General features: G+C 41.3%; 1 protein-coding gene across 2 annotated transcripts in view; it reads left to right on the top strand.

Moving 5' to 3' along the window:
• The window catches only part of znf407 (zinc finger protein 407), a 201,636-nt gene that overhangs the window by 73,685 nt on the left and 101,024 nt on the right, over nucleotides 1-26,927 (top strand). For both annotated transcript variants that reach the window (XM_034698372.1, XM_034698373.1), the window contains exon 5: nucleotides 14,627-14,701. In XM_034698372.1, coding sequence (XP_034554263.1) covers nucleotides 14,627-14,701 — 75 coding nt within the window. The remainder of the gene's footprint in view (nucleotides 1-14,626; nucleotides 14,702-26,927) is intronic.

Below are 26,927 nucleotides of genomic sequence, written 5' to 3'. Positions count from 1 at the left end.
TGAATGATAGAAATAAGAGGATAACATATATAGAGTGAGCACGGCAGACAGATACAGGGAAATAGATAATGATAGACAGAGAGAGGGAATAGAACGACAGATTGAGAGATGTGGAGCTACAGAAGAAGAGATAGAAATGGGTTGTTTCATAGAAAGAGATGAATAGATAAGGACAGAGATACCATATAGAGATAGATAGATGATGGATAGATAGAAATGTTGATATATGGATTGATGGATGAATAGACACTTAAATGATAGATACATAGAAAGATAGATGAATGATAGAGATACCATTGATGGACTGATAGAAAGAAACTAAATACATGTTGTGAGAGGTAGATGACTGGGTAGATGGATATAAAATGAGATAGATAGATAGATAGATAGATAGATAGATAATAGAAAGATAGATAGATAGATAGATAGATAGAAGATAGATAGAGGATAGATGGAAGATTAGATGGATGGATGATAGATAGATAGATAGATAGATAGAATAGATAGATAGATAGATAGATAGATAGATAGATAGATAGATAGATAGAGGATAGAGGGATAGATAGATGGATGGATTATAGATGGATAGATGGACACAAGAAAGAGAGGGCTGGATGGATGGATAGATAGATGATTGGATGATTAGATGAACCCATCAATATATTGATAGATGTCGCCATGAACAGATATAGTTTTATGAAACGCTTAGATAGTAGATAGATAGATAGATAGATAGATAGATAGATAGATAGATATAGATAGATAGATAGATGGATGGATGCACGGATTAATGGATAGATAGATAGGTGGATGGAAAGATGGACGGATTAATGGATAGGTGGATGGAAAGATCTGGAGGGATAGATGGCATGGATAGATAGATAGATAGATAGATAGATAGATGCATGGATGATTGGATGAACTGATCAATATATTGATTGATGCAGTCATTCACAGATAAATGGTTTACCTAAGATTGAAGGATGGATGGATTGATATATAGATGGATGAGCCGTGGAGCCTGTTGTGCACAGCAGGACTAACATATGTGTGTGAGTTAATCTGGCCTTGGCGAGCGTGCAGCAGTGACAAATGGATGCTCACTATGAAACCCCCTCATCCAAGAGACAGTATTAGTTTTTGCTTTAATTACCAGCAGCAGTAATGTTTCCTATCCATAACTGTCGGCCCGCTAGAATGCAGCCTGGCAGAGGGGTGAGGGCCTTGTCTCTTCTCTCAGTGGGCCTCCTGTCTCTTCTGCCCCCCCAATCCGTCTATCCTCTCTCCCTCCCCTCCCCCCACTCCCCCCTCCCCATCCCCACTGCGCCCGCCGCATCTTTCATTTCAATATTTCAATATTTATGCCTCATCTGAGAAAGTTCAAAGTCACAGTAAGGAGGCATAACTTTCTCCGCCTCCCCGCCGACCAGCGCAGGACCCTGCCCGGGTGGACAGGAGAGGCGGGGTGACGGCTGGGCTCCCCTCCCCTCTGCTGGTCAGTGGTGACAGAAAGAGAAAGGAGAGGCCTGGCCTGGGGAGTTGGATACAATGACAGACAGCCAGAGCTTAAGTTCCAGCTGTGATGTGGGTTTTTTCAAAGTAATTGTGACTCCTAGATTGGCACTATTTGGGACATTTTGTGCACATGTTTTTCAGAGTCTGTTCAGAACACATGTTGAAAGGAAGGTGTTTGGGAAAGCAGGTGTTATTACAACCACTTTTCACTACATATTTTGTGTTGGGTTTTATTAGATTAGAGTCAAATGCTGCTGCTCAAAGTAGAACATCTCCAAAAAACAAAATGTAGTCAATCAATTCTTCACTTCAATATTCGTTTTATAATTAAACACAATCAAATCAAACCTGACTGGAAAAACACACTGATATAGGGCCACAAGTGTGACACAAGCCTGGTTACCCTCAAACAATATTACGTTGCACATCATGTAGCACCTCAAAGGTCCAGGGACAGCACAGAGGTCCCCAGGGTCCCCGTGTTGGATCTGTTGTCCGTGTATGAGCCCATGTCACTGAGCGGGGACATAACTGTTGTTTCAGCTGACCATTCCTGATGTAAAATCCAGAGCTAGTTTTAAGAAATAAAACGTCTGACAAGTCCGTCCTTTGCCATAAAGATCTCTGACAGCCGCCGTCTGGTAATAGATTAGCCTAATTACAGCGTCCCTGAGTTTAGATCACAACGTCACGTACTCAGCCTGTCGCTCTAACAGCCATTACAGCCACCACTCTCCACATCCCTCCTGTTAATGTAAGTTGTAAAGAAGAGAAAAAAGACGGGGGGGGGGAGGAAAAAAAAAAAAGGAACAGCCAAAAGGAAAAGGTCGTCCTCATTTGCATGCAAGCCTTCATTAGAATATGCGAATATGCTAAGGACCGGAGCGGGCGCTTTGCATGTGCAGGTGATGAATGGCCAGTGCGTCGCAGAATAGGCCGAGACGGAGGCTTCGTCACCCTCATCTGCATAGCGTACTTTATTTACTTATTTATTTATTTATTCATTTACTTTTGAGTGCTCGCTCTCTGTGATACATCTCGTGTCTGTGTTATATGACTGAAGAGGACCTTTACAATTTACCCCCCTCCCTCTCTCTCCCTCCTTACACTCTTCACGCACACTTCAATGAAACAGGTCTTTATTAAACGGCTGAATGAGTGCTTTGAGTTTCCACACGCTTTTCTTTACTCTTGGAAAAAAATGTTTGGATGTCTGTTACTGTAAATCTTCTGTGTTTGTTTACCTCTTCATACGATCCAGAGAGGACTTCAGCGAGACATTACAAAGGGTGGAAAATGGCTGCTTATTGAGCGGTGATTCAACCTGTGGAGCACCAGAGAGCGTCAACGATGGGAGGGAGGCCAGCCAAATTTGAGTGAAACCTTGCAGAGTGTTTTTTTTGTGAGGTTGTGTGTGTGTGTGAGTGGTGGGGTGGGGTGGGGTTTGCAGGGTGGAGGGCGAGTTTCCAGAGAGAAACTCTACTCTTCACTCTTCCCTGTTGCCGGGGCGGCAGATGGTGGGTGTCAGGACAACCGCAGCAATAGCCAAACAAAGACATCCTTTGTGTGTGTGTGAGCGTGTGTGCATACTTTCTAAGAGGTGTAAAAATGTGCTAGCTTTGAGTAGGAGGCAACAGCATCTATAATAACAATTGAACAGTGCATTGTATAAATTCCAAAGCTGTGCTCTCACTCAATCTCCACAAAGTTCAATGTTTCATTTGGTTTCAGACAGCTGACACCTCGCTGAAACTCTGACAACACACTCCAAAACTTACTGCCAGAGTACTTCTACATGTGATCAAGCAGTAAAGATGGCAGATTTGACATCTGCAGTTCTTCACCCAGAGAGTGTGAGCGTCCACTCTGTGCAATATTTCCTCTCCATTCGCAGTTCTTTGAGCCTAATAAGTCATTCTTTGATAGCATTGCTGAATATTAGATTGGTACCACAGCGGTTTATTTTGCTCCTCTGGAGTGTGACCTTAGCTGCCCTTCACAGAGGCGCGAGGATAATGAGAGTGGTAGCCGGCCGACAGACGGGCCTGACATCCCAGCTACGCCCTTCACTCAGCTGGCTGAGGAAAAACGTCAATACGGAGGCCTTATGTTTTATGGATTATCTGCTTTAGCAAAACTATAGTGAGAGAAACACAACTCGCTTGTCATGTTGCCTCAGTTCTTCTTAATGTGCGAGACCACTCGCCCAAACAACAAGGCTGGAAATTAGAGGCTGTCTCTTTTGTTTGTTTCTTTTCAATTTTCCCTCCTTGCACCTCTCGCTTCTCATGCTTCAAATCTTCAGATCACATAGGTTTGGATGTGGTGACCAGGAGATCTTGTCTTTCCTGAAACCTACTTTAGCTATGTTATTTAAAGAGCCATGAAGAGGGATCTTTGGTAGTTTAACCCCATTAGTTATCACTTTAAATACATCATTGGCATGTTTCTTTACAAACCCAGTGCGGCATTTCCCTGTTAAAAAATCTGTTATCATAAATCGTGGGTGCAAATCAAACACGATCACGCCTCAAGACTTTTGTTTCTTTTATTTTTAATATCCTGGATTTAAATTCTTATTTTGAAATCTCTCTCTCCTTCTCTTCTTTGCTCATCCTTTCTTCCTCTTTCATACATTTAATTTGTTCTCAGAGGACAGGCGGATACAGTGTACAGTAAACAGACTGAATAAATCATGTTTGGGCTTTTTTTTTTTCTTCCTTTTTTGTGGGAGGGATGGAGGGTGGGTGGGGGGGGTCTTTGGGATACTGTTGGTTTTTATCCCCAGGAGGCACAGGGGAGGCTTGCTGTTGTAAACGGACCCAAGTGCATCCCTGTTATCCGCAGTTTAATCTGCCCACTGGGGGCCAGAGAGAGGTCGTGGGGAAAGGGGGGGGGGGCTCATCACGGGTCCTGATCCCTGGAGGAGCACAGAAGGAGCAGAGGTGGGGACGGAGGTGAGAGGGGTGTTTGTGTCTTTCCCCTCAATTAGACTCTGTAACGGTGCTGGTGCCCTGCTGGGGTGTTTATTCCTGCTGTAATAAAGCCAGCTTTAGTGATCAGCTGGAAACAATCTGCTTCCATTTGACACAATTATACCAGATTGACTGGCTGTTTTAAAAATGAGGCTACATTCACTCTGATGTTACGTATAGCAACCTCTCTCCAACCACTGATAACCACTGTATATCCTCATGCTGATGCAGAGAAATCATTACAGGAAGGTGAGGAAGGATTTCATGAAAATGCTTCGATACTGATGAAGAGTGTGTAAATCTTGAAACGAATCATACACTGTGTACTTGACTCGATTAAGGATGCACCTCAGTTAGAAACCAATTTTTTTTAAACCATGTCTTTTTAAACTCCCTGATATTCAGTGTCACAACAAATAGCTAGTTTTTAAAGCATTCTTTTTTAATCATTAATGGTAGTTTTGACCTTCTATCCAAACATAGAGCTTCAGTAGGATTTTAGATGTCAGCAGTGAAAGCCTGCTGCCTTTAGTCGTGTTGTTCTGTCTTAGAAAAACTTCATAGAATAAAAGATTCAGGTCTGTTTAATTATTTTCTGAGTAGATTTAGAGCCAAAACAAGCTTAATAATATTAAAAGTACAAGCACCACAAACCGGCTCTTTTTTATTCTTCACTCCCCACCCTTCACCTCTTCTCCCAGCGCACACCACACACACCTGAGGAGACCTTCTAAACATAAGGAAACCTGCATTACAAATTACTGCACATCATAGAAATTGTGCAGCAAGCTTTTTAAAATACCAGCGCTGCCAGCGAGGCGCTTTGTAATTTATCCCTTCACGGCTGTTAGCTGCGCCGCGCAACGGTGATTTATTTGGTTTAAGAGAAGTTTTGTTTAGAGAGATAATGAGCAGGACTTCTCTTTAATGATTTAACACGGCGCGGTGGAAAGGAGAGGGGGAAAAAAAGCACATATATTTTTCATATCTTTAACTGCACTGCAGAGAGGCAGGGAAGGAAGGAGAAAGAGATGCATTAGCAACAAAAGCTAACAGCTTTTAACAACCTGCATTTTCTGATTCATTTTGTTTTGTTGTGTGAAATGAGACTCCTTCACCTCCTCTAACACAGCCCTGTTTTAGTATGTTATATGTATTTCATTTAAAATCTTTCTTAGGACATTTTCTGTCTTCAGAGAGGATACTTTCCTCTTTTTAATCCATTAAAGTGAATCCTATTCATGCTGAGTCCGCACAATATTCCAGGTTATACAAGTCTATTTTGAAAAGGCACTCTGCACCTTGTTCTTTATACACCTCTCCTTTCATCTTTACACCAAATACAGTATTATTCTTTCTTGTTCAGCATTTTCAAGTTTCTCCCCTCACTTAGGATTTAAATCCCAAATTAAAGCAGTTAATTAGAAAATATAATGATGCTGAGTAGCATAATCTGCAAACAGTGCAATGACGCTCAGAGCTGGGGGCTCAGTAACACTGAAACTGCCATCGGCGCATAACGATGATGATATCAATAATAGATTGCTTCATCAATCGCTGTTCTCTTGAAGATGGAAATGCGCTGTTGGGAAGGGACTGAATTTTATTTTTCATTATTCTAATTTTTCCTCCCTTCCTCCCTCCCTTCCTGTATCTGGAAAATGTCTGTTTCATCTCACATTAGGGTGTGCTCTGCATAAGTGCAGGTGGAACTTGCTCTCCCTCTAAATGATCCTTTAATGGAACAGTGTGCACTGGAGCTGGGAACTCTATGGGGCGCTGCCACTGTCGATGAGAACTTCGCCTCAATCAATCCGTCAAGGCCCATCACCTGCCTCAGCAGATGATCCAAAAACCCCTTTGGAGAGGCAAAGTGAGCTTTTTATGTACCTCCTCTAAGACTAGAGGACACACACGCACACACACAGGCACGCTCGCACATGCGGCGGTGGCATCATAAGTGAGAGGTGTCTGTTTCACTCAGAGGCTTGACGTTGATCGGTCGTCAGACAAACACTTTGCCTCTTTTATTTTTATCAGGATCATCTTAGAATAGATCAAGTGCTTGCTTTGCTCTGGCACGGGCACGAAAACAAAATCAATTTGGATGTTTTATTTATTTATTTTTCCTCCCCAATATCTGTTACATTATGGGATGTTTCCATGAGCGGATGTCTTAGAAGCCCGAGCGATATTGATGCGAAGTCGCCTCTTGCTTCCGTCAAACGAAGCGACAGCAGCGCAAACTGCATTTGAGTCTGCTCCTCTCCCGAGTTCACATTCACTCCGGCTTATCTAGATACTCCATCATGATTTTTCATATTCCTTTATTTCCCTTCTTTCTCTCCGGTGGCTTTTCTTTTTCCATCCTTCCATCACCATCTATCTCCACATCTGCAAATTTGACACCACATTTAGTTCACAGCATCCTCCGCTATAGGCCCCGCTTGTAGAACATCCATTAAACTCAGCCTGTGAGCTCAGCAGAATACCCCCCTCCTCAGTCCTTATTCTTGACAACTTCCTGTCTGTCTCTCTGTCTCTCTGTCAGCAAAGCAGTCTGTCTCTCTGTCAATAAATGTCTTATCTCTGGGCCTCTTGTTCCTGTCTGTTTATCTGTCTGTCTGACATGTCGGCAGCTGTCTCGGCGCTGCAGGGTTGCTGTCAGCCAAGTGTTGGTTTCTGTTCTTCTGTCAGTTCACCTGCCTGTCAAAGCTCCTCAGATTAGACATGTCAACTTACCTCCAGGTTTTTTCGCTTCTCCAGGATGGGTTTATAAAAAAATAAACAGGGTAGAAGCACATTATGTTTACTCAGAAGAGTAAATCATTTGTGGCATTGTGGATGTTCTTTTTGATGGTATGGATCCTTCTCTCTGGTGGTAAATATAGAACATAGGTGCAGTATCCTTACGCTTCAAGTTGTAGTAGAAGAGTTTCTCTTGTTGATAGAACATTGTTAGATTGCCCTTGAAGATGCCTTGAAGCCATTATAAATAAATAAATAAGAACGTGTGATTAGCTGACACCTTGGTGACACTATTTTTGCAGATGTTTGTCTCCTAACAGGTGAAAACACTGCTCTGCTCTAAGAGTTCGGCAAAATCCTGTTGCTTCTTTGGTCCCATGTCTTCCGTTACAGTTGGGTTTAGTTCAGGATAACAAACCCTGAAACAACAAGCAGGTGTTCTACAATGGTACTGGAAAATAGAAATGATAGTACAGCACTGATATCTTGGTATTCTTATTGAAGAATATCTTTCTTTAACGTTGTGAATTCAGCAGCTGATAGAAAGATTCAAACTGAAGCTTGGTTATTATTTTAGAATCAAATCCCACCCTTCTGTCGAGTTCAAAGAGAGACTGGTTGCTGCCACATTTATGTCTGTGTTGCGCTCTGGATACCGTTTATCATGCAGCACTCAGGTTCAGCACAAACTTTAAGCCCTCACTCGTCACTGTTTGCTACAAACTTGGTGCTTTTTCTTCTTTGTCTTCATGTAGACCTAAAGTCGTATGTAAAGACATGTACACATATTCCTATTTACAAGTCTATTTACTGGTTCGTTCATACCCTCTAACCCACATCAGGGTGTACAAGGAGGTGTACAAGAACTTACAATCTTCAGTCCCAGGATCTTTTCTTACCGTCTGTTCCAAAGGTCAGACCTGAACGGGGGAAAAAGGGTTTAAGATGGTTTTAAAGGATCTAGCGGTAGACACATCTGGTTGATGGTGTTCTGCTTTATATCTTTCAGATTGGGTTGATTTGGACCAACATTAACCTTTTTCATTCGGTTATGTCACCCAATGTTTTATAGACAATAACTTTGTATTATGCTTGCATGTACGGCTGCTTACTGTCCATCGGAAACTTTGTAAACTCTGCCCGTCTCTGCCAGGACAATCTTGAGAATCAGATCAAATTATTTTTTTTAAAAAGCAAAAGGCCTTCTAAATTTATTTGGGATTATTTCCAGGTTCATTTTTGTTTTTCATTCTTCTCCAAAAAAATTGTTTTCCACTTTATTTTGATCAGAAAGAGTATCTAGCAGGTAGATACTCTAGAGGTAGAAAATAAATATCTACTGTTCAGTAAGAAACATTAACATTATAATACACTTTCTTTCTTTCGATTCTTTCTTTCTTTCTTTCTTTCTTTCGATTCTTTCGATTCTTTCTTCTTTCTTCTTTCTTTCTTTCTTTCTTTCTTTCTTCTTTCTTTCTTTCTTTCTTTCTTTCTTCTTTCTTTCTTTCTTTAGATTCTTTCTTTCTTTCTTTCTTTCTTTAGATTCTTTCTTCTTCTTTTCTTCTTTCTTTTCTTTAGATTCTTTCTTTCTTTCTTTCTTTAGATTCTTTCTTTCTTTCTTTCTTTCTTTCTTTCTTTAGATTCTTTCTTTCTTTATTTAGATTCTTTCTTTCTTTAGATTCTTTCTTTCTTTATTTAGATTCTTTCTTTCTTTCTTTCTTTAGATTCTTTCTTACTTTCTTTATTTAGATTCTTTCTTTATTTAGATTCTTTCTTTCTTTCTTTCTTTAGATTCTTTCTTACTTTCTTTCTTTCTTTCTTTCTTTAGATTCTTTCTTTCTTCCTTTATTTAGATTCTTTCTTACTTTCTTTATTTAGATTCTTTCTTTATTTAGATTCTTTCTTACTTTCTTTATTTAGATTCTTTCTTACTTTCTTTATTTAGATTCTTTCTTACTTTCTTTCTTTCTTTCTTTATTTAGATTCTTTCTTACTTTCTTTATTTAGATTCTTTCTTACTTTCTTTCTTTCTTTCTTTATTTAGATTCTTTCTTTCTTTCTTTATTTAGATTCTTTCTTTCTTTCTTTATTTAGATTCTTTCTTACTTTCTTTCTTTCTTTAGATTCTTTCTTTCTTTCTTTCTTTATTTAGATTCTTTCTTACTTTCTTTATTTAGATTCTTTCTTACTTTCTTTATTTCTTTCTTTATTTAGATTCTTTCTTTCTTTATTTAGATTCTTTCTTTCTTTCTTTCTTTAGATTCTTTCTTACTTTCTTTCTTTCTTTCTTTCTTTAGATTCTTTCTTTCTTTCTTTATTTAGATTCTTTCTTTCTTTATTTAGATTCTTTCTTTCTTTATTTAGATTCTTTCTTACTTTCTTTCTTTCTTTCTTTCTTTCTTTAAATTATTTCTTTCTTTCTTTCTTTAGATTCTTTTTTTCTTTCTTTCTTTCTTTATTTCTTTCTTTCTTTCTTTAGATTCTTTCTTTCTTTCTTTCTTTAGATTCTTTCTTTAGATTCTTTCTTTCTTTCTTTCTTTCTTCAATATTTAAAAAACATCTAAACAAAGTGTTATTATTTGACTATTTTTATTCTACTAAATGCCCCATCTATTATGTTACATTATTTTGAGCTGCCCACCTAACTTAATCTTCTTTTGTCTTCTCACCAAACACACGTGTGCACCTCTGGCCTCTTACTGTGCACAGAAAAGGGGGGAAACTGAAATGGTGACCAACATCGGGAAGATGAATTTAAAAATATAGGTGAGACTTGTGGGGGAGCAGAAAAAAAAAGTGCGGGCAGAAGTGCAGCAGAGAGATGGATGGTGGGATGGAGGTAATATTGATATGAGAGGAAGGAGAAACAGAAGATGGAAGTGAGGGGAGATGAAGGTGAGATGGCAGAGGAGATGGAGGGAGGCGTGTGCAAAGGGGAGCTACCTGCTGCTGATGGCAGTCAGAGTCAGTGAGGGATGGAGGGCGATCCAGCTGTGACATTAAAGCAGCAGGTGGAGGCCATCATTAGGACTGGCACAGGAGGCTGCATGAGCCCGCACACACTCATTTCTTTTGGACCCAGAGGACCACTGGAGAGAGAGTGTGTATGTGTGTGTTCCTCATCGAAAAGAGCTGAAGCATGGTCCCATAACTTCAGAGCTCATCCCCAACCCCCCCTTCTTTCATCTTTCCCTCATGGAGCCCCTCTTCTTCACCAGTTTTTCCAGCTTCGCCCAATAAAGGCCTCAGCAGTTCTTACATCTGTTAGCCCTCTCTTAATGGTTTTTCAGTTACCTTTTAGCCAATTACAATACAGAACTTTATCTGGCTTCAGCTTAATTTTTCACCTCATAGCTTTTACTATGGTGTGTTCGCATGGTGGTGGGGCACAGCAGGGAGCTCGCTGGATGTTTAAAGGAAAAAGGATAAGAAATTGTGCCAACCGTTCTTTACTTCTATCCTCTAAAACCAATGTTCGAAAACACACAGCTGTTTAAACATCTCATTCCCTCTCCAGTCTCTGTCTACATGCTTCCTCTGGTCGCCATTACAGCGTCTTTGAGAAATATTTTGGTTGTGGTTAAACACATAATTTTCTGAGTGTTTTTTTGTTTCTTTCCCCAAGACAATTTATAACCATGTAGTACATTTTAGGAATGCAAATTCAGCCTGAAAAATTATATTTACACACAAACTGGTGTGTTTATGTGTCATGACTCAATAGTAGTACTCGCTCTTCTCAAGGGTTTTTTGGCTTCAAAACCGTACAATGGGAAAAGGCGGAGCAACGCTGTCCATTTTATACACAGTCTATGGTTGGTACTGATACTGGTACTGGTATCTGCATCGTTCCTGGTATTTGAATCCAGTTCTGGTACATTAGTAACATTGTTATTAATGGCATTGGTATTGGTATTGTTATCGTTAATGCTTTTGATACTGGTGTTATTAACGTCAACAGCATTGGTATTGGTATCATCATGGTTATTGGTATCCATATCAGTAATGGTTTATTTTGGTTCACAGTATTGGCATTGATATCAGTATAGGTATCAGTATAGGTATCCTTATTGTTGTTGGTATAGGTATCGTTAGGTATTGGTACATATTCATAGCCTTGCCATTTTTGTACCTGACCCTGTCTTAGTGGAATAATAAGTGCATAGATGTCAAGATGAAGACAAACCCGACATACAGTTCATTTGTCCTCTTTTACCTTTCGTGCTTGATTCTCAAAACCTGAGGAAACCAGCTCAGAGCAACTCAAGTAAAAGTTGGCAAAGTATTTCAAGTCTAACCCAACTCTTTCCCAGCATGCCTTGTGCACAGCTCTGGGGAATGGGTGTGCGTGACGTGAGGGGTGTTGGGCTAGGGGAGCGTCTAAGCTGAGCGTTGCTCGGGGCCTTTTCTTAGATCTCCCTTCCCTTCTGGACCTGTAGATGGGCCTATCCAGGAACACCATTAGGCAAATGAAGTTGTTTGTATCAAATATTGACATGTTATCTCTTCATCATCAGGCGGCGGGAGGGGAGAGAGAGAGAAAGATTGTAACTGTGGGTAATTGAGCCGTGTCTCCCCTGCTTATCGGTAAAGCTCCGGCACGTCACGGACCTAACGAGCTGTGGCGCGCCGATTAGTCTGAAGGGAAAGTCGAACGTGAAACACCAGAGCCTCCGTCTTTCTTTTCCTCTGTCTTTTTTTTTATCATATCTGCAATGGATATTATGAGCCTCCCTGGAGGGCAGAGGCACAGCCTTATTAGTTCAATTCATGGGGGGGAAGAGAATTGATATGGATGAATGGCATGTTAAAGTATCCCTTTGTTACAATAACCATCAAGGCTGATGGTTGGGGCTGATGATGCAGCCCAAGGCAGCAGGACGACAAGCTGAGGCCTTGACCTGGATGGCAGAGGATGCATACACACCAAGGGCAGGGGGCTGATTACACACTGCCTTAAACAAATGGATTTGCCCCTTTAACATTTAGATATGTGATCTTTTTGTGTGTTGGTGTGTGTGTGTACATATGAGAGATGGGGTACTTGTGGGTGTCGGTTTCTGTGAGTAAGGACTGTCATTTGTCTGAATCTGTATCAGAATTTGCGTGATTGTGTGTGTGTGTGATTGTGTGTGTGTGATTGTGTGTGTGTGTGTGTGTGTGTGTGTGTGTGTGTGTGTGTGTGTTTGGCCTGCTTTTTTATCTCAGCATTATAAGGAATAGCAGATTGGGTGAATTAGATAATCATACTGTGAACAGCTAATTGTAAATGTGTTATCATCATTTGTGTGCAAAATGGGTATTCAAATTTTTCCATTTGTGAATACTTATTTGCAACTGTGCATGCTGTTATTGTGCAGTTCTGTGTATATTACCTCCTGTTTGTGTGCGTGTGTGTGCGTGCATGTGTGTGTGTGTGTGTGTGTGTGCAGCCGGTGCCAGGTGCCTCCACGGGGCATTACCCATCTTGCACTCGTGCCACTCTGAGAATAATCTTGTAAAAAACGGGCGAGATGAGAATCTCACAACATGCCAGTTTGATTTGTACCCCTCGCTATCAAAGAATGCTAATTAAAATCATATTTTGCATATGTCTTGTCTTTCATGCGCATATGCAAATTGCCCCTGTTGCCTTTCAGCACTCTGTAATTAGGTTTATGAAGGACAGCTGTAATACATAATTAACAGAAATGTTTGCAAGCTCTTTTTTCTCCACGTCTAAACACGACGACTTAAACAAGCACGCATGAAGTGTTTCAAGGCCGTTCTTTTCTCTCAAATGTATTGATTAATTCTTGTACCCTGCCCTCAAAGAAACATCTTAATTATGCTGTTTGTTTATTTATAGATGATGCCGTCAGTCACAGGCACTTCCAGTAGGCCGGAGAAGCTCAGCATTTTGATCTTGCCATTCTCCCTGATTGGAGTTTACAAGATTTAGTCGTACAGTCACTCCCGGTTTCACTCCGAGGCAACGTTCTGGACGGCTGGATGGATTGAGTTAGATAGGATTGAGAAAATGTAGAGTGATGATAGCGGGGCAAAACAGCGGAACATGTTTGAATATTTATAGGGTGGTCTTAGTTAGCGTTGGCCTCAGGGGCCTCCATGACGGAAGGGACTCTGGGGGCCATGATGGGATGGAGGAAACAGACGTGTGTGTGAGTCCAGACATCGGAGGTGGGGGTTGAGTGGGGCGATAGCTGACAGAGTGACATAAATGGTGAAATAATTATGCTTTTGCTTCATGAAAGACTGACTCCTAAAGTAAGATGGAAAGAGGCAGACGGGCTTGCCGGAGAGAAAACAGAATAATGGACGACTTGGAAGGAACTAAAGTGGAAACCTCCAGAAAAGGAAAAAAAAAACAGGGTGGAGCTTCACAGAGGAGGAACTGAGCGTGTGCAGGGACGGTGCCAACCGCATGACTGTCGCTTCATCTCTCTCGGCCTCTTTCATGTAGCTCCATCCTCAGCTCTCAGATGTGGTCATTGTCTCTCAGCTGCACAATAATGAGAAGTGATGGGTGCTAAATGAAAAGGCCAGGGGATGAAAACACTGGTGAAGCAGCTTGGATGTCAGAGTAGTTAGTCCTGTCATCCGTTCATTATGTTTTCAGATGCTGTTTAGGAGACGCGGTAAACTCAGGGCCCTCGACAAAGTCAGGACATTGTGGTCACTGTCAAGTTGTACCCGGGTATTTCTGACTGCATGTGCGTGCAACTTCATGGACTCTAGATACACTGGCATTTGATCCTTACACGTGTGCACATTTTTGTTTGACACGTTGATGCTCAACATGTGGAACTCTCTGGTTTCATTTTTACTCTACTGTCTGACCCAAAAGGTGCCTGTAAAACAAACACCCTTCAACTTTAAACTCCTCATGTGGGGCAAAACTTTTAGATATAGAATTAAAGAGTCTGTTTTGCAGGTCTGCCATCTATTAACGAAACAATAGTGCTCCCACCCAAAATCTGAATATGACAGATTATATTTGAAACTGGATGTCAGATTGGGTTTCCTACAGTGAAGAAAAGGAAAAGAGAAGAGTGTATGACCAAAACAAAGACAACATCTTTTCTGTTTTACTGTTCAATGTTGACTCTAATTCATTCATTTCATTACACATGATTGCAGGCTGTTTCCAGAGCTTCACAGCCTCCCGCTCTGCTCTTGTAATCATTGAAGGATCTTTTTTTTTCAGCACACATGTTCTCTAGTGATACATTTATGCTTTAGATTTTCTCCAAACAAGCAGCAGAAGTGCAGAAAACTGCTCCAACTCCCTTTTAAAAAAAAGTTTCTACATGTGTTCTGTTCCAGCACACTGCTGCAGCTCGATATTGCTCTTTGATTAACCCATGTTCTCTCTGTGTTTTCTGCAGATGGGCCTTTGTGATGAAGAAACACCTTAGCACCCACCTGCTGGGAAAACATGGAGTTGGCCAGCGTAAAGAGAGGTAAATACAACACTGGCTGCTGCACCCGGTTCTACAAATCATCATCTAGTCCTATATTCTGAAACGCTGATTCTTTCATTGCCCCGTCCTGGTTCCTGACTGTCAAGTGCTTAAGCTTGTTTTCAGGACTCTAAAGTGAAAGCTACAGCAGCCAATTAATTTTAGATTTTCAAGGATAACTCCTGTAACCCCTATGGAGGTCTGCAAGTAATTAGTCAAAAAAATTCCCCACTAATTACATTAAATTTCAAGTTAAATATAACTTGAGATCCTCACTTCCTCTAATGAGTTAAATGGCTTTCACTCACTCTGTCTGTCTCTGTCTCTTGCTTACATCCCTTTTTTCTGTCAAACTTTATCTTCCTCCCCCCTCATCTCACTTTGGGCTCTCCCTCTTGAATTAAGGATGAATGATGTTTCTTTTACCATTTTAGTCTGCCTATGCATGTGTGTGTGTTAGTGTGTGTGTTTCTGTGTATGTGTAATGTCTCCCGCTTGGCCCTGTCTATCAGAAGCAGAGCCCTGCTGTCAGTGTTTGAGTTGTGTTTGCGTGTGAAAGAGAAAGATGAGGAGATGAAGTTGTGAAGCCCCCCCCCCCCCCCCCCCCCCCCTCGTCCTGACAAGCCAAAACGAGACGTTAAACACCTCTCAATCTGTCAAGCGAGCTGCTAAAATAGAAACAGACCCGCTTTTTCATTACTGCGCAACCAAAATTGATACTTTTGACAACGTGTGGTATTAGAAATGACAAGTGGCTTCAGATATGGAAGTGAGCGGCCCGACCAGATGCCTCTCCATCTCTCAGACGTTATCCACTAAATTCCTACTGTCAGCTGTTCATCTGGATTAGACGGAAACAAATCCTCATATCCTCAACTGCCTCAACTTTTTGTTTCATATGTGTTTTATTTTTGCATTGTTGCTTTTATTTATGCAGGGAGAGCTGCCGGAGCGCCTTCCAATCCTTAAGCAACCTCACACTAAATACTCACTGACCGGACACTTGATCCAATGACCTCCCAGTTAATCATCTATGCTGCTGTTGTCCATTCGGCACATGCCCACTTGTAAAGCAAACATTTTCAGGGTGAGCTGCATGTGTGAATGCAAATAGCAACATTTTTAACCCCAACTTTACCCACACCTTTTCCTGCCAGCCTCATGATTGCTGCAAAAAGTTGGTGTGACCTGATATCTGAACATAGAAGGTAAACATCAGGGGAAAATTAACTCAAGCCAGTGAGCAGGGCAGATCATGAACATAATGAACCTGCTTCATACTCTTTTCTGCTCACCAGCATGTCCTTGTCTCTTGTTGATACTATCAGTGTGTGTGTGTGTGTGTGTGTTTACACATAGCATTGATAAAAAGGCAGAAAAATGTCACCATAGGGTTTCACCAAATTATAGTGTCAGAATCTGCTTCACCCACCACCTTGGAAATCTCATAAACATACCACGGTGACTGCTGCAATTTTACCTTTATGTCCTGCCTCCTGAGACCCTCCACCAGCAGGGAAAGTCCATGATGGTAGGGACATGTATGAATAACAACTTTAATAGCAGCCTTTATTTGGAGAGGATAGGACAGTGGATAGAGCAGGAAAGTGGGAGAGAGAGGTCGGAGGGATATGCAGGAAAGAAGCCACAGGTTGGAATTGAACCTAGGTTGCTTACTTGAGGACTGTAGCCCCCCTATGCTGCGGCTCCCTGTGGCTTTGGAAAATAAATGATAATGAATCAATTTAAGTAGTTTTTTTTTAAATTGTAACGAGGTAATGAATATTGTCATTCAGATTGTCAATAAAATAATGGCAAAAGTTTTAAATCCCCATCAGTCCCGTTCAATAGTGCATGAGGTGGAGAGCATGTAGGCCTACTCTGATCTCCTGGCTGTCCAGAGGGGAGGTGCTGAAACGCTTTGCCGCATGTCTGGAACAGGTGCAAACTTTCCTGAGCAGCAAAGGGCTCATCTTTTTTGAGATGGAACAGCCAGAGTGGCTGGAAAAGCTTCACTTTATGGTAGACATGACAGCGAACCTAAACACACTGAACACAAATATTCAGGGGAGGCCAGGGCTCGAGACTGGGACCTTTGTCTCAGCGTGTGCGACTATTTCATCTGGTCGCGTCCATGCGAGTGTATTAATGCTCCCTCTAACACAGGCACTGTATCAGACATTGTGGTTGAAAGTCTCCCTCTTTTTCACTGGCTTCAGTCAGTCTCCTCCACCTGCACTCTCCTGTTCTGAAGGGAGAGCGCCGTCACGTACACGCGCAACGCATACATGCATCACACACCAAAGACAGACAGAACTTCACAACAAGCGTTTCACTATTTCCACAAATGAAGCGGTCTATCGCTGATTATTTAAAAAACTAAATGAGGAGAGAGAGGAGGAGGAGGCTGGTGGTGAGGGACAGTCAGAAAAAAAGTGCCAAATCAGACTGTGGTCAAGCCAGCCTCCACCTCTGAAACGATATCAAGGCAGCCTCCACTGTATTCTGTTGTGCACGTTCAGAACAGACATTATGGTGATAGCACAGAAACACAGATTTTACATTTTCTGAATAAATGATGATTTTAGATATTTTCAAAGTGAGAATATTTAAAAAATCCCAGTTTCCACGGACTAATTTCAGTTCACACCAATAGTGGAAGACGTCATGGTTTAATCCTGTCAATCACATCTTATGTGTCATTTGAAAATAAAAGACCCTTGAAATGTAGCATCATTGCAATAATTTGGGATACTTCATTGATTTCATAAGCAACACACTATAGTTTTTTATACATATCAGAAAGGTTAAAAAACAATATATGCATTGTTATCTTCATTTTAGACGTCAAAAAGGATTTGTGGCTCCCAGTGTTTTCTTTTTTGTGGAAACCGAGTTAAAATAAAGTTTCACCAGAATGATCAGACCACCTGTAAATTCTGGGAACCACATTACCGGATGTTTGCTGCTTTAACAGTATACTTTTTTTCAACTACATCAAATCTTCTCTTTCACATCATTAGCTTCATACCTACAACAGACAGAACAATGACTTAAACAGGCCCCTGTAGGTCTGCAGCTGCAGTGTGCCAATTAAAACTTCATAGCTGGACTTGGTGAACACAAGGATTTCCTACCATCAGTGTGTTTGAGAGTCTTAATAAAAAGGATGATTTATAATCTTAAGAAAACAAGTGAGGGTAACATACATTTGACACCACTGAGACTGAATAACTTCTACGTTTTATTAAATATACTTTTTTCCCTATATTGTTTTTTTTATTTATTCATTGATTAATTAATTATCAATTAATTTCCTCTCCTGTTTTCCTTTTTTTTAAATTTACTTCTTTTTATTTTTATTTTCTGTATTCATTTATTTATGATTTTATTTTTTTAATTCAATTTTTAATTTTTTTAATTTTTATTGTGCAAGAAATATGATTTCCAAGAAGGGGGGCGACCAAGTGACAGGGTAGAGAAAATAACAAAGTAATAATAATAATAATAATAATAATAATAATAATAATAATAATAATAATAATAATAATAATGATAATACTTTATTTATATATCACTATTCAATACAAGTAACACAGTGCTTCACAGTGGGCAATAAAAACATTAAGAAGTGCAAAGCAAAATGAAGCGATAAAAAATCAAATGAAATGAAAACTTCAAAACATACAAACTTATAAAACAGACCCTTAAAATCAGAGCTAAAATTAAATAAAATCACACAATAAAAGCTTTCCTGTAAAGATGTGTCTTGAGTTATGACATAAAACAAGGGACTGACTCTGTAAGTCTGATCTCCTCTGGCAGGCTGATCCAGAGTGAAGGAGCTCTGACTGAAAACGCCCTGTCCCCTTTAGTCTTCAGCCGGGTCCTTGGAACAGCTAGCAGAGCACTGCCAGAGGATCTCAGACTGGGACCAGGTTGGTAGGGGGATAAAAGCTCAGAGATATACAGAGGGGCAAGTCCAGGTTGTGCTTTAAAAGTCAATAAAATAATCTTAAAATCAGAAGAAGGCATGAATAGGGACAACATATCAAAAGGAAAGACAAACAAGTAATCCAAATAAAAGCAGATGAAAACAATCAGTAACATTTAAACAGCATAGAGCAAAAATAACATCACATCGAAAGAGTACGCAAAGACAGAAACATAAATAAATGAATACATGAAATAAATAATGATGATAATAATAAAACAGATTGAATGACATTTAACATAACTTGCACAAGGAAAATGGGACTAAGTTGGAGCACCTGTTTATTTCCAGGAGTTCATCAACACTTTCTGTGTTGTGAGAAAGTAACTGTGTGTGAGAGGTTTTGAAGGTGAGTGCATATGAAATGGTGGGTTCCAAAAATAAAACGTAAAAAGACGTGTAAGCAATCATTCACCACGACTGAGCCAAACATCTCTGCTTCAACTGTCAGTAAAGGTGCTCTCAGATTCCTTCTACCTATGTTTTGATGCTCAAAAGCACTTTATTACAAGGCAGTGAACAATACAATAGGATACTATATGTTAGGGGCAGGGGTTCCCAAACTTTTCAGGCCGTGACCCCCAAAATATAGGTACGAAAGACTCTCGACCCCTACTGTCCCTGGATGTAATCAAAGTTGCTTCACACTTAATTTAACTGGTCTGCAGAAAATGAGCCTAGTTAGATGCATATGTGTCTGGGTTTCCTGTGCTGTTATGAATGAACCGCAGCTAGTGATGCTTTTGTTAATTAACTGTAAACTAACCCTAACTCTAACCCTAACCTCAAGAGTCTAAAGAAAGACAGAAAACTAATGGAAAAATGTATTTCCCATGCTTTATGTCTAAATCAATTACTTTAAAAATATATATATTTACAGTAATGACAATATATGAAATTTTAGATTACTTAAAAAAATACAAAAATCTTGTGACCCCCAATTAGTGTCTGGCGTCCCCCCAGGGGGTCCCAACCCTCATTTTGGGAACCCCTGTGTAAGGGTACTATACGATAGGACACTAGACGATATGATGCACAACAATACGATATAACCATAGACTGTGTGGTAAAGAGGCGGGGTTTGAGCCTCCTCGCCAACAGATATGTGTTCCTGCCTGTCGATCAAGTCAGTCATGTCCTTATTTGGGCAAAAACTCGCAATCTTAATATCTTCTGAACTGTCACGTCAGAAAGAAATTCACCCCCGTACAGTGTGTGCTGATAGAGAGATTAGCTACGTAGACCCAAGCTGTTTTTTGAACCAGGCTGTAAACATGTTTATTTCTGCTGTAAAGATCGTCTTCTTTGAATGGGTGTGTATGTGGTTTCTGGTGTTTCTGCAGACAGACTCAAGTGGATTCTCAATGAACTGCAGTTTATAACACTTCTGCATGGGCTTCATGTTTTAAGACCGGAGGATGCCGCTTAGATACAACACAACATGAGATGCTTAGCTCAGTGTGTTTTTGCCAAAACAACTCTTGTCACTGTTCTCAGCTGTAAAGCATTATGTCACACGGCATCATTACATCACACACATGCTCACAAATACACATGCAGATTTAGTTTATGCCAGTTTATGCTCACTGGTGTACTAACTTACAGTAATGCTTATACACATAAACACAAACTGTGTGCTGTCATTCCTGCAAACTGTCATCAAAAGATCACTCTTCCATCCCTTGCTTTCTCTCATTTATTGCACTCGTTCATGCACACTTGAACACATGCCTGAGATAGACACACACACACACACACACACACACCCACACGCACACACACTGCACTAAGAGGGAGGACAGCCACAAGGTTTGTTCTATTTAAACCTGTAAAACACGGTGTCATCATTTTTCTGACAGTCCTGCAGACAGAATTTATCTCATCATTAATTAACCATCATATTTCCAACACAGTGCAGCTTAATTAGCACAAGGTCATTGGGGAGGGCTTATTAAGTGGAACAAATTTGGGCAAGTGTAAGAGAGGAGGCAGAGGACGGAGGAAGAAAGAGGAGGAGGTTGGAGTGAAGAGAGAGAGAGAGAGGTGGGATGACAAAGAGATAGGCAGGTGGATGAGATGAAAGAAAGAAAGGAGGAGGGAAAAGGAGAAAGAGAGGAAGTGTGTGTGTGTGTGTGTGTGTGTGTGAGTGGTTTAGTCCGGCATGACAGTGCTGGCTCAAAGATTGATAGCTGTGCTGGTTTTGAACGCCCAGTCCTGAAGACTAGGACGGCAGCTGAGGGAGAGAGAGAGACAGGCAGAGGGAAAGGATGGGGGAATGTGTGTGTATGGGGGTATCTGAACCGGTAACTGGGGACCAGGGAGGGGTGGGGGGCTGGAAAGGCAACGGGGGCTGTTGGGGGGAGCCAATTGCAAACATATGCTGGCTGGCAGGCGGTAGAGAGATGGATTGCAGTGGGACAGTGTCAGAGAGGCAGTTTCATCACCATCTCTGCGGCCCTGCTCACCTGGTATTTTTAGAACACTGGGGAGATCTGTTAGTCAAAGGAAGAGAGGAGGAGGAAGAGGAGGAGGAGGAGGAGGAGGAGGAAGAGACCTGACTAGCCGTAGGTAACGCCAACCTCCACTTAGCCAAATCCATCCTGGGATCAAACGCTAAGTTATTTTGAGTGGGCATCTGTGAGAAGCTCCACTGGTTTAGTTTTCAAAAGATGGATAGTGCTGACGATTGATGCTTCATATTCTATTTCAGCCTAAACTTTATCGATCCACAAGGGGGAACTTGTCCCTGTTTAACCTTTTCTAAGCAGTACCAGGCAGTGGGTGGTTTCCTGAAGACAAGGAAAGGAAGAGACTTACCAGGTTTAGCAGAAAACATTTCAGCTAGTCAGCCTGTGCTGCAGCGATCAAAGCCAAACCAAACCCTTCCTTTAAGTTTCCAACCTGCGTATTTTCTCGTCACATGAGGTCTACTTTCAGCTTCTGTGCATGTTTTTGAGGTGTGGAGGAAAACCCGCACGAACACAAGAAGGCCAAGTTCAGAAACCCTATTTAGTTCAATGTGATTACTTTTATATGAGGGAAAAATATATGTTTTTCATACCTCACCGTTATCCAATCAGAGTGCCTCTTTATGTCACAATCAGTCTCTTTAAATATGCATCATAGGAAATGAAGGCCAACACTGGTCAGATGAGTGGCTTTAAATACAAGGCTAATTTTAGCTCTGTATATCTCGTTGTAACCCCAGTGGGGAAGAAGAATCGGAGGGGAGGATGGGTGAGATGACAGACTTGAACTATCTGACAGGTTCTTGGTGAGAGAGAGAGAGAGAGAGAGAGAGAGAGAGAGAGAGAGAAGGGGGGGGGAGAGCTGAACTGTTATAAAGTGACACAACTGGGTCTCTGTCTCAGTCACACCACCACTCCTCACTGCAGGCACTGAGCGGAGAAGAGGGCTTTTTGTCCTTTTGTCTGCCTTGCATGCGTGTGTGTAATCTTGTCCTTGTATACTTGTGAGGACCACATGTCCCCACAAGTTACCGAAACCAGCCTTTAGTGTTTTATTTTATATATATAACAATCTCATGAGGAGTTATTGTAACATTTTGCATCACAGCTTAGAGTTATAATAAGAAGTTGTCACTTTTGTTATCAGCCACTTGTAATGTGATACAGAGTTGAATTATCCCCGTTCCTCGCCGCATTTTCATCTAAATTTATAATCTCCCTTATTTAGTTAATGGATGCACAGTGTGAGCCAGCCTGGAGGGAAAATGCTTGTATAGTCTCCAAAATCTGTTCAAGTATTCCCACTAGTTAGATTTTATTGGCTTTGATTGAGTGTTGCACATCAAATATGCTTTTCCTGCTCATTCACAGGAGAACAATATACAGATCCTGACTGATACAGGAGAACAGGATTCTAACTTTATTTATGGATGTGTTTTTTATGACGAGGGAAAGGGGAGTAAATTGTTTATCACGTCCTTTGAGATGGAAACAAACACTTTTTATGTACAATACTTAAATACAAAACTGACATCTATGATATTATGGTTATAAATGAATTAGGGATGTCAATTTCAAGTATTTTCCGTGATTGATCTTTGGAAATGCTAACGATCAATTATCAATTAATCATAAAAAAAAAAACTGTGAACGTTTTCCATGTCAAAATTAATGGCAAATGCGTATTTTCCCCTGAATCAAATTTTCCTTCATCACACGATGTATATAACTGACAGTATTGAATATCTACGGATCGTATTGAGGTGTTCAAAACATTAAAGATGCTGAATATCATCATGTGGAGCAGGCTCATAATCTCTGCAGACACACAGTCATAAAAGTGAAGGCTCAGACTTCAACAAGAGAACTGAACAGAAACATATTTCAGACTCAGAGTGTCCAGTTTTCTGTCTACTCGTTCTTATTGAGAAAAATAAGCATGTGAACGTGGTCAGGTGAGTGCAAACAGGTCATAATCAGTCCGGCGGCGGAGACAAAAAGCGCTCGTGGAGACCTGTCACTCAGCTGCAGCCCCCAGCTGAGCGTCACCAACACCTTCAGTCAGCTGATTCTGAAACATGCTTTAAACATCAAACACCTCCCTGATAGCTGAACCAAATATGAGACCACATGATGTTTGTTCACCTGATAGAACATCCAAACAAAAAAAAATGTGTTCCAAGTAAGTTCTCATTTAATCAATACTTGATTAATTGTTGACAGCCCTAAAATGAATACATGTGTGTAAGAATCTGCATCTGTGTTATTGTTAAATTCTGCTTTTTAAACCCCCTAAAGGTAAAAAAAAACAAACACATATTTCACTTCATAGTTGATTTTATTTCACTACTTGAATCTCCACTTCTGTTGTAATACCGTTGTAACCTTGGTGGGTATATCTATGTGTGTTGTGTGTATGTGTGTATGTGGTGGGTCTGCAGACACCTAAACCAACACTTGAACAACAAGGGAGGGGCCAGAGCGCCTGACTGACAGCAGCGACCTTGGCTCAATTGCTTGTAATTAGTTCTCTAAAAACAGGGCGCCAAAAGACAACTGACCTGTCTCACATACCTGTTTTCATAGGTAATTGTTAAAACGCCTGCCATTTTCACGCCTGTAATAATAAACTCCTTGAACTAATACACTCATCACTCTTGAAACAGGAGTGCTGACAGCCCAGAAGAAAGATATATTTGTTTTAGTCGAGGGGAGAAAAAAAAAGGCATGAAACAAGCAGCTGGAGAGAATGTTTTCAGTGTTTTCAGGGAGATGTGTAATTGGTAAAATCTGCTCGCAGTTTTGCTCAAGTGCTGTTGCTGTTTGTCCCACAACTTTACTGTATGTCTGAGCCAAAAGCGTTGGAGCTAAAATCCCTCGGAAGAAAACAGAAAACCAGGTGAAATGGCATGAACACATATCCAGAAATAGCTAGCATGATGCATGCAGCGCAGGTGGGATGACTCACAAAATGAAGAGAGGGATATTCAGAGCATCTGTTATTACACGACTGTAGTGAGGTGATTGTAGAGAGGGACTGATTTTGGAAGGAAATACTCAGCTTTGATTGAAACTGCCAGCAGTAGAAGTACAAAGTTAAAAGTTAGTGTTTGATTATTGTTTTTGTCTTTAAACTTGTCCAGTTGGTCGTTCATAGTCCATTTTTTCTTGAGGATTCTTGTTTGATATGGTGGGAAATTCTGCAGCAGATTCACTTGAAATCAGAAATGATTACTAACCGTGTAATAACATCTTGTTTTGGATAAAAGCTTGGCCTGACACATCAGTATATCTGTTGGTAGAATATATACGTGCTCTGGTCGGTCACATCGCTGTGCCAGGGGCCCAGCTCGGCCGAGTGGGCATCTGGCTTTGCAGCGCTTGGCTCTGGGCTTGCAGCCGCGTCCCAGCATGCCGTGCAGCGCGGCCATATTGCCCCAGCACCGTAGGCCTGGACCGTCCAGGCTTGACGGGTGGAGCAGGGGCGGAAGAGCCCTGCGTGGAGCCAGCATGGTGGCAATATGGACCACACGGAGCAGGCAGGGGTCAAGTCACACAAAAACCACCAGCCAGAGTGTGTGTGTGTGTGTGTGTGTGTGTGTGTGTGTGTGTGTGTGTGTGTGTGTGTGTGTGTGTGTGTGTGTGTGTGTGTGTGTGTGTGTGTGTGTGTCAGTGTACGTGGCATGTGTGTGTTAGTGTGTGTGAGGAAAGAAAAGAGAGAGTTAGCTGTAAGATAGGGAGATACAGAGTAGATAAAGACAACCCCTAATTCATTAGAATAAATCCTTTCCCTTAATTATTGATAATGAATCTGCTCTTTAATCTTCCTCATTCTTCCTCCCCTTATCTGCCCTGTGTCAGCACTTTGCTTCTCTGGCGAGGTGTTGGGTGGTAAGGCCTAGTTTTCAGCCACCCAAGGGCAGAAGTCAATAACATCTTGTGCTGCTGGTACTGTAAGCAGGAAAGTCATCAGCAGTAAGAAAAGGCAGGTGGAAAACATTCATTGAAATGTAGCTCTATGAAGTTATTGCAGAACATTTAACATCACACATTCTGTGTTAACTTCAAATGAACCGCTGTATGTTACTGAAGAAAGACACCTAGAACCGCTAACCAACACACACCAGTGATCAATGCAGTGTAGTAATTTCACTGCAATATCAGTGGGCTGATTCTGTGCTTGCACTCATGAAGCCCCAGTTTCCCAGAGGTCTGTGCAGCACACGTCCCGGCGTGGCAGAGGCACGGCCTCAGCGACCCCTAGCTCACCTTTGTGTTTGCTGGCTGCTTGTTTGAACAGGAGCCAGCGGACAGCGCCTCGCTGTTTACCCTACTCAATATTTCATGGAGAATGAACACTCGCAGAATGAGGGATCGCGTTAATATTGCTGTTAAAATTAAGCGATAATTAAAATTTGTTAGTTTAAAAGCCATTGCAGTCTATAAAAGTTTGATTACTGGAAAATTAGGTGCATTAAGTTTTTATGGGTTGGCCCGTGCTATCGCTTGGGAACGATTTTTATGCACTTGTCATGGGCATATGGTGCAGAATTGTGGGAGTGTGTGTGTATGTGTGTGTGTGTGTGGATCAGGGGTGTGTAAGGGAAGCATGTTGGCGAAAAGCTGACACAGTTTTGTGCTAAAATCTTTACCCCTTTGGTCTTACTCATCATTATTTAAAGCCCAGTTCTACCATGGCCTGCAGGAACAACTGTGACAAAATGCCAATTATAAATCTGGGCCTGTGTGAGAGGTCAGAGGTCATCTATGTCTTTGCTGCTTTATGGTCATGTAGTTTGGCCAGTGATGTCACATCAGCGCTCTTTTTTGGGCTGTGAGATGTTTTTGATCACTCCAACGTCCAGCTCCGTGTGTCAGGGTGCACCGGGGTCCTATCAGCTCAGATTACTAATAATAATGTAAGTTAGCGTCTGACAGCTTGTCCCAGAGTTGGAAGCCACTCGTCACTTCAGAGCAGCGTAACCTTGACTTGTGGAATAAATCTACAGCTGTACTTGGTCTTCTCATACCAGCGTCTACCTCACCTCACCTCGACAGTCCACCTCCAGCAGCCCCTCCAGCTTTTGAAGTTTTTCTCTCCCTGGGAGAATGATGTCACCCAGCGCTGAAACCCAAGTGACATTACTCAAGCAGACAAGAACGGAGAGTGTGCTCCGTTCACCTTCATATTCATTCCACATCCTGTGGCACAAAACCAGGCAGTTACACAGTGACACAATTGTGCGGCTAACTGTTGACAGCAGTTGGACATTATGCACAGTGGGACTGTGGAAAAACTGGGCTGTTGCCAGCCTGTTTTTCTTTTCTATTGAAACATCAGACTGTCATGGTAGAAATGGATGTTGCCAGGCATCACTAATGAGCCAATTAATCAATGAATTAGCTGAGCAGCGATTAAATTAATGCGAGCTGGACAGGCGAGCGGCAGTCGTGGATATATCCTGGGGAAGGTGATTAACACGCACACAGAACAGGCAGCGATCAACAAGGCCTCTATTAAGTTGGACAACTTCCTGAACTTTTCTCTTTTTTAGCTAAATATAGAGCTGCTTAATTCACTTTGTTTAATGTGGAGCAGAGAAATGTTATCACATTTCCCATGTGGCTACACTGCAGCACTAATATGCTGTGGAACTCAAGAAAGATTGAGATGCATTTGCTTTTGTGATCATATTTCTCAATTACATGACATAAGAAGAATAATTTGCTTATTATTAAAAAACGTTCCTTGCCATAAATACGT

Source organism: Notolabrus celidotus, chromosome 12, assembly GCF_009762535.1.
Source record: "Notolabrus celidotus isolate fNotCel1 chromosome 12, fNotCel1.pri, whole genome shotgun sequence".
Classification (NCBI taxonomy): Eukaryota; Metazoa; Chordata; class Actinopteri; order Labriformes; family Labridae; genus Notolabrus; species Notolabrus celidotus.
This window is presented reverse-complemented; position numbering and strand designations above follow the sequence as displayed.